General features: G+C 36.7%; 2 protein-coding genes across 3 annotated transcripts in view; both read left to right on the plus strand.

Annotated features, from left to right (window-relative positions):
• The window catches only part of LOC116031004 (putative pre-16S rRNA nuclease), a 518,904-nt gene that overhangs the window by 66,897 nt on the left and 435,469 nt on the right, over nt 1–16,538 (plus strand). The window lies entirely within an intron of this gene.
• LOC116031001 (tubulin beta-9 chain) lies at nt 2,717–5,558 on the plus strand. Its single transcript, XM_031273426.1, has 3 exons — nt 2,717–3,241; nt 3,587–3,856; nt 4,651–5,558. The coding sequence occupies exons 1-3, from the start codon at nt 2,848–2,850 to the stop codon at nt 5,322–5,324; spliced, it is 1,338 nt and encodes a 445-aa protein (XP_031129286.1). The 5' UTR covers nt 2,717–2,847; the 3' UTR covers nt 5,325–5,558.

Here is a 16,538-nt window from a genome sequence, read left to right on the forward strand (position 1 = left end):
CTAAACTATATTAAGTTATTAACCCTCGCTCCGAGCCTCCGAGGGACACCAGACTACTCAACGCACCATTTGGGGGTTGGCAAATACCCAAGCTCACTCAAATTACTCAAAGGTCAATCCGAAACCTTAACTCATTAGACCATTTAAAGAGTTGGCCAAAACCTGGGTTTACTCAAATTACTCAAAGGTCAATCCGAAACCTTAACCCATTGGACCATTCAAAGGGCTAGTTAGACTGACCCTTATTTGGACCATTCAAAGGGCTGGCCAAAACCAAGTTTACTTAGAATATGTTCAAATATTTATTCTTATTCATTTCTCAAGAATTACAGCACTCATTCACATGCTATTGGTAAAACTTTTTCAAATGTAAGGCATTCCATGTGCAGTTAATCGGTCGGCCTTCCAAAGTTTCCAATTGTTAAGTACCCGATTGGATGACTGCAGAGATCCGATAAGGACCTTCCCATTTAAGCGTAAATTTACCTCCTTTAGTCGGCTAGCTCACTTCCTGATCTCGCAGGACAAGATCGCCCACTTGGAAGCTTTTAGGTTTAGACCTCTTGTCTTAGTAACACTTGACCGACTATTAGCACTCAGCCATTCCGCAATGTGCAACATCTCTCATTTCTTCAAGGAAATTCTTTTTGATATGGAGGCTTTCTTTATTTTCTGCATCCAAGTACTGAAGGACTCGGCAGGTTGGTTCGATTATCTCTACTGGTACTTTTGCTTCAAACCCGTAGGTCAAGGAAAATGAGGTTTCTCCCGTTGCACGTCGCGGAGTGGTTCGATAGGCCCACAACACTCGGTTTAACTCCTCGACCCAATTACCTCCCAAGTCGATCAACTTTCACCTTATGACATCTACTATAGTTCTATTTACGTTCTCCACTTATCCATTGGCCTGAGGATAGGAAACTAACACCTTAGTGAGTCGAATCTAATACTGCAGATATATTTTGCAAAGGTTCGGCAATTAAACTGTCAACTATTGTCATTGACTAGGTGTTCTGGCAGGCCAAACCGGCAGATTACTTTTTTTGTTTTTTTTTTTCTAAAAGAATCTCCAGCATTGGAATTCAGTTATCGTGATCAAAGGGACAACACATAAGTGGAATCTACCAGGTGCTTGAGGAAGCGGGCCTATAATGTCAATTCTTCATTTAGCAAAAGGGATGACAATCGTGATAGGGGTGTAGAATGAAGTTGATCGAGTATCCTTTTTAGCATTGGCTTGGCAAACTGCGCATTTGGCGACTCGGTCGATACAATCTTAGACCATGATCTGCTAATATTAACCTTGTACGATCGACTTCCTTGCTAAAATGTGACCTCCTTGATGAGCTGCACAAATGCCCCAGTGTGCTTACTCCATCACTCTTTCAGCCTCAGGAGGCATAAGGCACCTTAGTAACGGTAATTCGAACAACTGCTTTTATAACTGTCCATCAATATAATCATGTAAGCAGGCGCTCGCCTTTGGATCTTGGCAGCCTTAGCCGGGGCATCAACCTGATGAAGCCCTTTATAGTTGTAAGACCTGACCTTTCAGGAATATAATATTCTCCAAGGGACACTTGACCCTACTATTCCTAAAGACAGTTGACCCTTACTTTTTTGCAAGAGACACTTGACCTTTACTATTCCTAAGGTCATTTGACCCTTACTTTTTCCAAGGGACGTTTGACCTTTCGGAGATATAATTAATTCTACATCAATAATTCAATACTTTTGGGGTTGATCTGAGTAATTCTGATTTGTACTGAGTACGTGAATTGGGCCGCCACATATTTTGAGTCTTTATCTTTATGAGCTCTAGTCTCATATCAAATAGTGTCATTTTTTAAAATATGTTTTTTTTTTCCTAAGGGAAAATTACTCTTCCTAGTTTCTATGCATATTTGTTTCACATGAAAATAAAATATTCTAATTTTTTTTATCATATAAGTGCACTTAAGCTTCTATACTAATTATTATCCTGAATAATTTATTTCCTACCAACTAAACTAATATTTTAAGTAATTTATTTTATATAAAATTCAAATTTAATTCCATCTCAATTATTTTCTTACTTATTGAATTATAAGAAAATAACATTTTTAAATTCTAAATTCTTTACAAAGTGACTTATTTTGCTCTTAGTATTGTTAGAGTTAATTTCAAAAAAATCCCTTTAAATTGAGACAAGAAAAATTCACACTGCATATATGCGAAACAAAAAATATGGAACAACATAATTAAAGAACCAAAATACTATCTTTTTGAATTTTTTTATAAATCATGAACAGAAAGTGTCATTTATTTTTCTGCTATAGTCTCGAATTAATCTAAATATCATACCGAATTTTTTTTATGTAATAATTTATTTATTTTATTTTATTTAAAATACTTATAACTTTTATAAAGTATTAGGAAGTATTTTTTCTCTACCTTCTCAAACATTTTCAATCCAAAAAATTTAATTCACTGCTACTAAAGTTTAAACTAATGACTCATCACACTATCTGATAATTGACATGAAAATGAAATACGGGATCACGGACACATGAAACACCGGGAAATGAAAATTTAGTCCGTAATTAGTTGAGGGACATTGACCGTTGACTATCTGGAATTGTCTGATGTCACATGCCCCAAGATGCCTTGTTTCATGGTACAGCTCAGCTCATTCTCATATTTTTTATTTTTTTTTGCGACTCTCATTCTCATTTCTCATCACACCCAACCAACCATTTCAAATATCTCTCTCTCACTTCGCTTTCCCTCCTCTCTACTTTCTGCTCTCTACTCTCTACTTTTCCCCACCACCAAAACCAAATCCCTCTCCTCGCAAATCAAGCCAAAATGCGCGAGATTCTTCACATCCAAGGCGGCCAATGCGGCAACCAGATCGGAGCCAAGTTCTGGGAGGTGGTCTGCGCCGAGCACGGGATCGACTCCACCGGTCGCTACCATGGCGACTCCGACCTCCAGCTCGAGCGCGTCAACGTCTACTACAACGAGGCTAGCTGCGGCCGCTTCGTCCCCCGCGCCGTCCTCATGGATCTCGAGCCTGGCACCATGGACTCCGTCCGCTCTGGCCCCTACGGCCAGATCTTCCGCCCCGACAACTTCGTCTTCGGTCAGTCCGGCGCCGGCAACAACTGGGCTAAGGGACACTACACTGAGGGCGCTGAGCTCATCGACTCCGTTCTCGATGTCGTCCGTAAAGAGGCCGAGAACTGCGATTGTCTCCAAGGTTCCTCTCTCTCTCTCTCTCTCTACACACACACACACACACACAATTATATACTTATTTCTGTGTGTATATGCTGGTATATCTATGATTCGTGATTGTGTTCATATATACTAGCTTATTCTGTGTATATATTTCTGAATTTATCACTAATATATCTATGATTCGTGGTTGTGTTCATATATACTAGCTTATACTGTATATATTTCTGAATTTATCTATCATTTGTTTAATATGCGTGAATATTATGTTGTATGGGGTATTTATGCTTATGAATTTGTAGATCTGCTTGGTATGTAATTGATTGGTGTGAAATTGAGGGTTGAATTTTGTGGTTTCTGTTATTAGGGTTTCAAGTATGTCATTCCTTGGGTGGAGGAACTGGGTCGGGTATGGGGACCCTGTTGATATCAAAGATAAGGGAGGAGTACCCTGACCGGATGATGCTGACTTTCTCGGTGTTTCCATCGCCCAAGGTGTCCGACACGGTGGTGGAGCCTTACAACGCGACGCTCTCAGTGCATCAGCTGGTTGAAAATGCAGATGAGTGTATGGTGTTGGATAATGAGGCTCTGTATGATATTTGCTTCCGCACTCTCAAGCTCACCACTCCCAGCTGTAAGTCCTGGGGTTTTTACTTTGAGTAAATTTACTCGATCCCTAGAAATTATCATCTATCCATGCAGATCTTTATCTGATATTTAGGTTTGATAGTGAATGAGTTGAAAAATAAAAGAATCTGGAGTAGCGTAGCTTGATTGATGTGATTCCAGGTCAATAGTCCCAATAACTTTACAGATGGCTATGATAGTATGCTATTCTAGTATAAGCTATTTGGCTGGCAATGTGATGAGCTCAGCTGTCTAAGATTTTGACACAGTGTGATGCTTGAAGATAAGATTCTCTTCGTATTCCTTGCACATATACAGTTGCAGTCTCACATGGGTTTCACTTGCTTTTATATATTCTTGCTAAAGATGGCACATTTAACTGTGTTTTTTTCCTCTGTTTTATACTGTATGGATTAACTATAAACCTGGTTTCTAACGATCTTATAACTAGATTAGTAATTTACAAATAAGTTTACATTTTGTTGTACTGATCTGTGTGCCTCATTGTCTTCTGCTGTCTAGATATAATTGTTAAACAATTGAAATTAGATAAAAGCTGCATAGGGCTTGGAAAAATTTATCTGCCCAAGCAGCCTAGTTTTATTTATCACAATAACGGAATAAATTAATCAATTGGAATCATGTTAGTGCTGCCCCTGTCAGATCTGGGCATATGATTGTTTAGTAACTGTATTGAATTAATCCTTATTGAGCTTGTAAGCCTTTTGCACATCTAAAAGTTTTCTATCTTAATTTGGTCATAAAATCTGATTATATATGAATTTGATTCTCTATTTTCAGTTGGAGATTTGAATCACTTGATCTCGGCCACCATGAGTGGTGTCACTTGCTGCCTTCGCTTCCCTGGTCAGCTCAACTCAGATCTGCGCAAGCTGGCAGTGAATCTCATTCCTTTCCCTCGGCTCCACTTCTTTATGGTTGGCTTTGCTCCCCTTACATCTCGTGGTTCGCAGCAGTACCGGGCCCTCACTGTCCCGGAGCTCACCCAGCAAATGTGGGATGCGAAAAACATGATGTGTGCTGCTGATCCTCGTCACGGCAGGTATCTCACTGCATCAGCAGTCTTCCGTGGCAAGATGAGCACCAAGGAGGTTGACGAGCAGATGATCAACGTTCAGAACAAGAACTCATCATATTTTGTTGAGTGGATCCCGAACAATGTGAAATCCACTGTATGTGACATCCCACCAATCGGTCTGAAGATGGCCTCAACATTCATCGGTAACTCCACATCCATCCAGGAGATGTTCAGGAGGGTCAGCGAGCAGTTCACTGCCATGTTCCGCAGGAAGGCTTTCTTGCACTGGTACACAGGAGAGGGAATGGATGAAATGGAGTTCACAGAAGCCGAAAGCAACATGAATGACTTGGTGGCAGAGTACCAGCAGTACCAGGATGCTACTGCAGACGAAGAATACGAAGATGAAGAGTACCAGGACGAGGAGGAGGCCTAAGCATGCAATCATCCCAATCTGTTTCCTTGGAAAACAGCAGTTGTGTTGTTGTATGTTAAAGAATTCTAGTGTTTGATGTTGCATCATCCATGCTTATGGATGAGCTTTTTGTTGTTGTCCAGACATGTTTTTAGCTTTTATTATCTTTGGATGGTACTGTGTTGTAGACTTGTAGTAATGTAGTATTGCTACATTGTGTTAAGTGGTTTCTTCTCTCTCAACTGATTTGTTTAATTTGTGCTTTTCTACTTTTAAGGCTCAATTTTCATCTGAAACATTAAACATTAACATGTAATTTCAAATCGAAAATCAAAATTTGTGTTTCTGATTTTAACAGAACCAACCCAACCCAACCCAACCCAATTTGTTGCTTAGCAACAATAAAAAAATTGTTGGGTTGCATGAGCATCCTTATAGTTTGGAGTTTTTTCCCAATTTTTTGTTGTTGTGGGTTTCAGCATTCACCTCATCATCTATTATCTCACTCAATCACAAAAACTCTTTTCCACATTAGTTTAAAGTTATTTCTCAGTTTTTTGTGTATCCACTATTTTCTATCCTATATTTTAATTTTTTCTTTATTTATTTGAATTATAAATTTATAATTATAAAAATTAATTAAAATAAGCATATCTACATTTAATTAATTAAAATGATAATTACAAACATTTAAATTAATTTTTGTTGTTGCTTTTTTTTTTAATCATTTTAAAATTTTAATTATAATTAAATCATTCAAAAGTTAATTCAAAAATATTAAATTTGGTATTTTATAAAAAAAATTAAAACAAAAATAATAAAACAATAAAAAACAAACAAATTAAATGAAAAGAAAAAAGTAGAAGAAGGAGCGTGAAGAAAACAAAACAGAAATGAACCAAAACAGAAATGAAAGCAAAAGAAAAAAAAAGCGAAACAAAAAAGAAAAATCCTTAGCTTGCGCTGCGTGACTTTTGGGTGACCTCTCGTGGACTTTTTTTTACGCACACCTTAATTATATAGGCGTGTTTTGGGCGGAAAGTTACAATTGAGGATTTTGTTTTTATTAATAGTATAGATTATCATATTTTAATGTAAAATTATACTATGATAATGAATTGTATTACCATATTTTACAATATTACGCAAACCTTAATTATATAGGAGTGTTAACCTTAATTATATAGGAGTGTTTTGGACGGAAGTTAAAATTGAGAATTTTGTTTTTATTAATATAGTATAGATAGATACGAGCTTTAGAAATATGGACTTATTATATTGATTTGTGGTGCTTTGGACTATATAAATATTAGAGTTAATACCCAAAATGGTCCTCCGACTATTAGGTAATACTCGATTTAGTCCCAAATTATTTTTCGTACCCAATTTAATCCTCTGTCTTTTGAAACGGTACCCAATGTCGTCCACCGTTAGAAATTGATCGTTTCCACCGTTATTATTAAGGGCAAATAAGTCATTTAAATTTATGAAGCCTTCTTTAAGGGGCGTTTGGTTCAGGTGGAATGGAAAGCACCTGCTCCCAAGCCAAATCAACTACAATTACAAAGCTTTAATTCAATTTCACTGAATATATAACAAAAAATCGATCAAAACCGCCGCCGACGCTCTCCTCGTTGATCCTCCACATCGCGACGTTGCTGCTCCGCCGCATCCTCTGCGACAACCTCATCACCATCGCCGCCATCGCCGCCGCCGCACCCTCTGCGACGACCTCATCGCCATCGCCGCCGTTGCCGCACCCTTTGCGACGACCTCATCGCTATCGCCGTCGCCGCCACACCCTCTACAACGACTTCATCGCTATCGCCGCCGCCGCCGCACCCTCTGCGACGACCTGATCGCCATCACCGCCGCTGCCTGCTGCTGCTTCATGTACTGCTACATCAGCCTCTCCAACTCGATCTTACCCTCCATGCTGTGCATCGACGCCGCCTTCAGAAGCTCCTGATAATGCTCGCTGCCGTTGGACCCCTGCTCGATCCTACACTATAGCTCCGTTGAACCCTCGGCTCCTTCGACTGGTTCACCACCGCGTAATTGTTAATGCACTTAATTTAAGAAATCTTAGGAATCTCATGAATGTGTTTCCAGTAACCCTCGGCTCCTCGCTNCATCTATTATCTCACTCAATCACAAAAACTCTTTTCCACATTAGTTTAAAGTTATTTCTCAGTTTTTTGTGTATCCACTATTTTCTATCCTATATTTTAATTTTTTCTTTATTTATTTGAATTATAAATTTATAATTATAAAAATTAATTAAAATAAGCATATCTACATTTAATTAATTAAAATGATAATTACAAACATTTAAATTAATTTTTGTTGTTGCTTTTTTTTTTAATCATTTTAAAATTTTAATTATAATTAAATCATTCAAAAGTTAATTCAAAAATATTAAATTTGGTATTTTATAAAAAAAATTAAAACAAAAATAATAAAACAATAAAAAACAAACAAATTAAATGAAAAGAAAAAAGTAGAAGAAGGAGCGTGAAGAAAACAAAACAGAAATGAACCAAAACAGAAATGAAAGCAAAAGAAAAAAAAAGCGAAACAAAAAAGAAAAATCCTTAGCTTGCGCTGCGTGACTTTTGGGTGACCTCTCGTGGACTTTTTTTTACGCACACCTTAATTATATAGGCGTGTTTTGGGCGGAAAGTTACAATTGAGGATTTTGTTTTTATTAATAGTATAGATTATCATATTTTAATGTAAAATTATACTATGATAATGAATTGTATTACCATATTTTACAATATTACGCAAACCTTAATTATATAGGAGTGTTAACCTTAATTATATAGGAGTGTTTTGGACGGAAGTTAAAATTGAGAATTTTGTTTTTATTAATATAGTATAGATAGATACGAGCTTTAGAAATATGGACTTATTATATTGATTTGTGGTGCTTTGGACTATATAAATATTAGAGTTAATACCCAAAATGGTCCTCCGACTATTAGGTAATACTCGATTTAGTCCCAAATTATTTTTCGTACCCAATTTAATCCTCTGTCTTTTGAAACGGTACCCAATGTCGTCCACCGTTAGAAATTGATCGTTTCCACCGTTATTATTAAGGGCAAATAAGTCATTTAAATTTATGAAGCCTTCTTTAAGGGGCGTTTGGTTCAGGTGGAATGGAAAGCACCTGCTCCCAAGCCAAATCAACTACAATTACAAAGCTTTAATTCAATTTCACTGAATATATAACAAAAAATCGATCAAAACCGCCGCCGACGCTCTCCTCGTTGATCCTCCACATCGCGACGTTGCTGCTCCGCCGCATCCTCTGCGACAACCTCATCACCATCGCCGCCATCGCCGCCGCCGCACCCTCTGCGACGACCTCATCGCCATCGCCGCCGTTGCCGCACCCTTTGCGACGACCTCATCGCTATCGCCGTCGCCGCCACACCCTCTACAACGACTTCATCGCTATCGCCGCCGCCGCCGCACCCTCTGCGACGACCTGATCGCCATCACCGCCGCTGCCTGCTGCTGCTTCATGTACTGCTACATCAGCCTCTCCAACTCGATCTTACCCTCCATGCTGTGCATCGACGCCGCCTTCAGAAGCTCCTGATAATGCTCGCTGCCGTTGGACCCCTGCTCGATCCTACACTATAGCTCCGTTGAACCCTCGGCTCCTTCGACTGGTTCACCACCGCGTAATTGTTAATGCACTTAATTTAAGAAATCTTAGGAATCTCATGAATGTGTTTCCAGTAACCCTCGGCTCCTTTAGGAATCTCATGAATGTGTTTCCAGTAACCCTCGGCTCCTCGCTTTGCCGCCTTTCATATAATTTGTTTAAGCAACCAAAATGGAGTCTCTACAGAGACTAGAGGAAGATACCAGAGGAAGAAACATGTTTTGCCCAAGTAAAATGACTATTTTGCCCTCAAAATAACGGTTCAATGACGGCAATTGTAACGGTGGACGAAATTGGGTGTGATTTTAAAGACAGAGGATTAAATTGGGTACGAAAAATACTTTGGGACTAAATCGAGTATTAGCGAATAGTCGGAGGACCATTTTGGGTATTAACTCTAAATATTAGAACTATACATCTAAAATACATAATAGTATATTCGATTACTTCAATTTAACCAACGTTGTGAACGAAATAATTGAAAAATCAAATTTTTAAAAAGATTAATCTATAATCAAAACGGATTAATTAATCACCAACTAAGGTTATCCTTATCCTGCAAATCTCTCTCACTTTCTAAAATGGGTCTTGTTGGTTTTATGACTTTTGGGTAGTCAAAGGCAGATCAACACTACCGGTAGGAATAGCGAAAATAGAGTTAATTCCAGCAATGGTCCTCTGACTATGTTGATTTTTCAAAATTAGTCCCCAACATTTAATTTGGACAACTTAAGTCCCTTGACTTTCAAATTTTTTCCAATGTTGGTCATTTCGTAAAATTTTGGTTAAGTTGAGGTCAAATGAAGGGGTAAAATTGCCCGTTCACCTGTTTAGTGTATTATTACTCGTATTTCTCCTGTCCTATATGCTATATATATGAATATAATGTTAGTCGAAGTCTCTTCGACTGAGATTATATGGCTTCGATTGAGACTTCGATTGAGATTATATTCATATATACAGCGTATATGACAGGAGAAATATGAATAATAATACACTAAACAAGTTAACATGCAATTTTACCCCTTCATTTGACCTCAACTTAACCAAAATTTGATGAAATGACCAACATTGGAAAGAATTTGAAAGTCAAGGGATCTAAATTGTTTAAATTAAAAGTCAAGGACTAATTTTGAAAAATCAACATAGTCGAAGGACCATTGCTGAAATTAACTCGCGAAAATATAGAAAATATGTAGGAAAAATATAACGAGAGAACATAGGTATTGTATTGCTCAGAATTGCCTCCCTTCTCTCCGTGTATGGAGGGTCTATTTATACATATTTTGTGCCTAGAGCCATACTCCTGGACCGCCTCATATTGAGAGTCTCTGTTACATTATAACTAATAAGTCCTAATCCTACTAATAATACAAATACTAAGTCCAATCCGTATCGTATTCTTCGATAGCTCTGCGATGGTCTCCTTCTTGGGCCTTCTCGATTCAGTTGCTCTCTTAGACCGGTCCATGTGGCCCAAGTCTAGTGTATTATCCATCAGGTCTGACCTCCACATCAGCAAATTGCAATTTATTTCCTATTTGTTTTACATCCCTGCAATATTCTTTCACTTTTNATCTTAGGAATCTCATGAATGTGTTTCCAGTAACCCTCGGCTCCTCGCTTTGCCGCCTTTCATATAATTTGTTTAAGCAACCAAAATGGAGTCTCTACAGAGACTAGAGGAAGATACCAGAGGAAGAAACATGTTTTGCCCAAGTAAAATGACTATTTTGCCCTCAAAATAACGGTTCAATGACGGCAATTGTAACGGTGGACGAAATTGGGTGTGATTTTAAAGACAGAGGATTAAATTGGGTACGAAAAATACTTTGGGACTAAATCGAGTATTAGCGAATAGTCGGAGGACCATTTTGGGTATTAACTCTAAATATTAGAACTATACATCTAAAATACATAATAGTATATTCGATTACTTCAATTTAACCAACGTTGTGAACGAAATAATTGAAAAATCAAATTTTTAAAAAGATTAATCTATAATCAAAACGGATTAATTAATCACCAACTAAGGTTATCCTTATCCTGCAAATCTCTCTCACTTTCTAAAATGGGTCTTGTTGGTTTTATGACTTTTGGGTAGTCAAAGGCAGATCAACACTACCGGTAGGAATAGCGAAAATAGAGTTAATTCCAGCAATGGTCCTCTGACTATGTTGATTTTTCAAAATTAGTCCCCAACATTTAATTTGGACAACTTAAGTCCCTTGACTTTCAAATTTTTTCCAATGTTGGTCATTTCGTAAAATTTTGGTTAAGTTGAGGTCAAATGAAGGGGTAAAATTGCCCGTTCACCTGTTTAGTGTATTATTACTCGTATTTCTCCTGTCCTATATGCTATATATATGAATATAATGTTAGTCGAAGTCTCTTCGACTGAGATTATATGGCTTCGATTGAGACTTCGATTGAGATTATATTCATATATACAGCGTATATGACAGGAGAAATATGAATAATAATACACTAAACAAGTTAACATGCAATTTTACCCCTTCATTTGACCTCAACTTAACCAAAATTTGATGAAATGACCAACATTGGAAAGAATTTGAAAGTCAAGGGATCTAAATTGTTTAAATTAAAAGTCAAGGACTAATTTTGAAAAATCAACATAGTCGAAGGACCATTGCTGAAATTAACTCGCGAAAATATAGAAAATATGTAGGAAAAATATAACGAGAGAACATAGGTATTGTATTGCTCAGAATTGCCTCCCTTCTCTCCGTGTATGGAGGGTCTATTTATACATATTTTGTGCCTAGAGCCATACTCCTGGACCGCCTCATATTGAGAGTCTCTGTTACATTATAACTAATAAGTCCTAATCCTACTAATAATACAAATACTAAGTCCAATCCGTATCGTATTCTTCGATAGCTCTGCGATGGTCTCCTTCTTGGGCCTTCTCGATTCAGTTGCTCTCTTAGACCGGTCCATGTGGCCCAAGTCTAGTGTATTATCCATCAGGTCTGACCTCCACATCAGCAAATTGCAATTTATTTCCTATTTGTTTTACATCCCTGCAATATTCTTTCACTTTTAAAAGTGGTCCCACTTTCATATTATATTATAAATATAATAATCAAATAATATAATAAATAACTACTAAGAAATTAAAAAAATAAAAAAGTACACAAAAGCTACCTTTACCATATTTAGCTTGTTTTTTCTACTTTTTCTCATTTTCTCTCCTCTTGCTAATTTAGCAATTACTCTCTCCTCTTGCAACACACATAACATTAAATAATAATAAAATGAGAATCCTTCTCTTGCCACATAAATTAGAAAGGGGGAGATTGGCAGGGTTCAGGACAGCTTAATAAACCAAAACATACGTACCCCTAATTTTGACAATTGTGTTCCTTACATTAGAAGCTTACAATAATTGTACAATGAAAAAAAAAGGTTGGTTTATTTATGATTTTATTAAAAAATGATGGCACAGGTTGAACCTTAGAGCATCCGCTCTTGGTCAATAGATAACATGTTTATTAATCTTCAAATATTGCTTTAATATAAGGTGTCTTCTGTATAACCTTGAGCCTACCTAATTTATTTATTAACGAGGTAAACCCCACTCCTCACTATGTGAGTATGTGGGTAAAGCCCTCGCCCTGTGACCCTAGCCGGCAAAGAGCCACAAGGAGGTAAATCAGCCTAGGTTACCCATAGCTGAGAGCCTACCTAATTAATTACATGTGTAGTAGTTGTACCTGTAAGCTGTTAGCACTTGACCACTAAACCTCTTACTTTAGAGGTTCAACCTACCTCATGACATCACGTAAAGTATATATACAAATTCACCTGATATTTTTAGTGGCGTTTGGTTAAGGTAATCTAAAACTATCTAAATAATATAAGTATGATAATGTTATTTTACCTTATTTGGTTCAAATTATGATATTACCTAGTAATATTATATTACACCAAGATTTTCGTGATTGAAATATTTCAAGGTAATATGATTATCTTTATTTTCTTAGGTAATCTAAGATTATCTTGAAATATTCTAAGTTTGTCATTGTTACCTAAGGGTGTGTTTGAAAATCCAGAAAATGTTGGCAAGATTTGGAAAATTAAAATCATGAAAAATCAATTATGGTCAAAGGGGAAAATCTCCTTGTTTTTCAAGAAACAACTTTTTTTTTTTTTTTTTTTTTTTTGAGGGGGAAGTAATTTCCAAGCATATTCTCTTGGCTTCTTCGGGATGTTCTTTCTCAGCCATCTTCCCCAACGTTCTTCTGCGACCTTGACTTTCCGCGGCGTTCTTTCTTGGAGACAATCCAATCAACTTTGAAGACAAAATCGGCGACTAGCGACCGTTATTGCCTTCTACCAGAGAAGGCTACCGGTTGGTCGCCTTTTTCGACAGAAGGAGACCAACTGGTCACCTTCCATCGGAGAAGGCGAACGACAACGATTTGACCGTTGTCGATTTTGTCTTCGGAGTTGACCAGATAAGATTAAAATTTCATTAGCTAAAAGTCTCAAAAAAACACACCACAAAACATCAAGCATAATATAATAAGTCTAAAGCAAACAAAAACATAATAATCCAAGATTAAAGTAATACCCAGAAAAGACATGTAGAAATAGTGTTTAATTGTCTGAAACCATACAAAGATAGTTAGGGGTGAGCATCGGTCGATTTTCAGTTAATAACCAAAATAACCGAAAAATTTGTACTCTTCCTATTGTTGGAAATAATTCTCGAAAAACCCAAGAAAATGGAGAAAATAGAAAAATCCATAATAAAGTAAATAAATCCTGGGGACGAAGATGGACGAACTTTGGGGTAGTTGTAAGCACGAGTCGCGTTGCCACTCTCCTTAAAATCTTATTTACCGCCTCCCGGGGTGCTGGAGCGTTGCGGCCTTTTCAGGCTCAGTTCGGGATTTGATTTGCACCCCTGCGTGTGAGAGAGAACATCTACGCTATACAAGTTAACAAGTCATAAAAGACCCATTGTATATATAGTAGGTCAAATATTCCTTCCCAACCAATGTGGGACAAAAGGCTTACTCAAAGCTTTTTCCGCACAAATTCCATCTCAAATGGGTCTACTTTGAGAACCAATTTCTCATTCACCATCATCCAATTTGAGCGTATAATATATCGATATCTTCATCTAACTACGAAGAACCCGAATCCACTTTGACCCGACCCAAATCGGAAGTAGACCCCACATATATTTATACCACAAAATGGCCACTTAAAATGTCATTTATGCCATTTTTTCCAACACCTATAACCGATCGAAATAACCGAACCAATACTCATAATCGAACCGACCGGTTACGGTCGATTATTTTTAACCGAACTTAATTACGTTACGGGCTGTGATTACTTAGAAATATTTTTCTAAACTCAAAAGGTTTAACCACTAAAAAAACATTACTAGTTAAAGTAGTCAATCAAATGTCCATAAGTAATACAAATTACAAGCCCAAGTGTCAATAGTCCATGACTTAAAATATGAGCTTACTGCCAATGAGCCAAAATGCCAATCTGCTCATAATCCAAAGTAAAAACATAAAGTTTAAAATTACAAAATAGAAAATAATACTCCATAAGTAATAAGAATTAAATGTTTAAACATTCCATAATTTAAAATATGGCTCCAAATGAGTCTGAATTGAGTAATTTCACAATTGAGTAAGTAAAAATAAAAAATAAAATCAATTGAGTACTGATTTCCCTAAAATCAGTTGAGTACTGATTTAAATCTACAAAATCAGCTAACAATATTCCAAAATAAAAGCAATAAAACCAACAATTCTTACTGGAAATCTACAAAATCATAAAATCATAACACTTACCAACTACAGACTATAGCTAGAATATTGTTGTCGTGGGAATCAAATATCATTTAATCAGTTTAATTTAATTAATTTAATCAAAAGTGAAGCACACGATTAAAGCTGTTGGGTATGTTTTTAGTAAAACAAATGAGTGAATGACACAAGCTTCATGCTTTACTACTTTAGTTTAATTAGATGGATTTACTAACTACAGAGTACAGACCATAATTTCAAATCTATGTACAACAAAAACACATATTGCTAAAACTGGAGAATTGGATATTGAGAGATACATTATTACTTACATACTTACAGTATGATGTGAAGGAGTAGCTTAGTTTAGGCTTACTAGACTATCTTAAAATTTATTAAAACGTATGGGCTTCTTCCTCAGTTTTTCGGTCGGTTTATTTTTTTTCACGGTCAAAATCTATAATCGATCGAAAAACCGAAATGATCAATTTTTTTTAAAGGTCATAAAGATAACCAAAATTTTCGGTCAATTCAGTTATCGGTCATCGATTTTTCGGTAGGTCAGTTTTTTTTTTTGCTCACCCCTAGAAATAGTGTTTAACTCTCTGAAACCATATAGAGATAATGTTTACAAACTTCTAACACAAAAGCAAAATGAAAATATGATATAGATGACAACTTCTAACATAAGAGCAATTCTTCAAGCACTGAAAGCAATCTTATATATGACTTTTCCTTTCTGACTACAGTATCTCAACCATATCCTAGATGGATTTTGATCTTTCAAGAGGATGGCCATTTCCGATCTCCTTCACGAGACCATTCATTTTCTTGTCTTTGCACTTATTTAGAAGCGACATCCTATTGAACACTATTCTTAATTTTCTATTAAGCAATTTTGTGTTGGTTTCAGTTTGCTCTTGGATATTGGCATTCAGGTGATCAACCATCTGCTGCAAGTCATCAACCGTCTGCTGCAACACCACCACATCTTCGTTGTTGTTGTCCTACCAGAAAGAACTTCGTTGTTGTTGTCCTCACATCTTCGCTCGCTCTATTTTCTTCCCACACTATAATACATCTTACCGATGTTGTTTGAATGGAAGGAATGCAATGTGCGATCAATAAGTGGCAATAGATAGCAATAGAATAGATGGATATTGATCTGTAGCAAAAATGAGTAATGGTGGGTGTACGGGTGTGAAATGTCGTTCCGCTGAGGATTGTGGGTTATGACACGCAATATGCAATTACAAAACTAGGCACTAGCACAAGGAAATCAACAAGAAGCTAAGCAAACGAAAATAAGGTAGAACAAACACATATAAGCAATAGATAAGTGCAAAATAAAGAAATAGAACTCAAGTTAGAGGCATTACCATCTAGATGCTTTAACACTTAAGTTTGGGGGAAGAACATTAACCCTAGCTTCTCAAGGCTAGCACAAAGGAATCCAAGTTTTCACAAGGATTAGAACAAAGCTATTTAGCCCCAAATCTACCCCTATTTCCATAGAAGAGAAAATGGGTTTGAGATTGGGTTGGCTTAAATCTTCCATCCAACTTCCATTGAAATAAAAGACTTTCCAAAGACAAGCAATAATTATTGATCACTAATCATTGAAAGATAGAAATAAATCCAATTCAAACTCAAGAACCCTAGGTGGGTTTCTTCCCCTTTTTCACAATAATAAAAAATTAAGCATCAAAATAGATAATACAACCCTAACTCAAGCCCATAAACTAACTACTCATGATT

Source organism: Ipomoea triloba, chromosome 9 (genome assembly GCF_003576645.1).
Source record: "Ipomoea triloba cultivar NCNSP0323 chromosome 9, ASM357664v1".
Taxonomy (NCBI): domain Eukaryota; kingdom Viridiplantae; phylum Streptophyta; class Magnoliopsida; order Solanales; family Convolvulaceae; genus Ipomoea; species Ipomoea triloba.

Excerpts from the sequence above, each read along its gene's own strand:
- LOC116031001 (XM_031273426.1), top strand. The coding sequence starts at position 2,848 with ATGCGCGAGATTCTTCACATCCAAGGCGGCCAATGCGGCAACCAGATC. Across the intron at positions 3,242-3,586 it reads GAACTGCGATTGTCTCCAAG|GGTTTCAAGTATGTCATTCC; the intron begins GTTCCTCTCTCT and ends TTCTGTTATTAG. Across the intron at positions 3,857-4,650 it reads CAAGCTCACCACTCCCAGCT|TTGGAGATTTGAATCACTTG; the intron begins GTAAGTCCTGGG and ends CTCTATTTTCAG.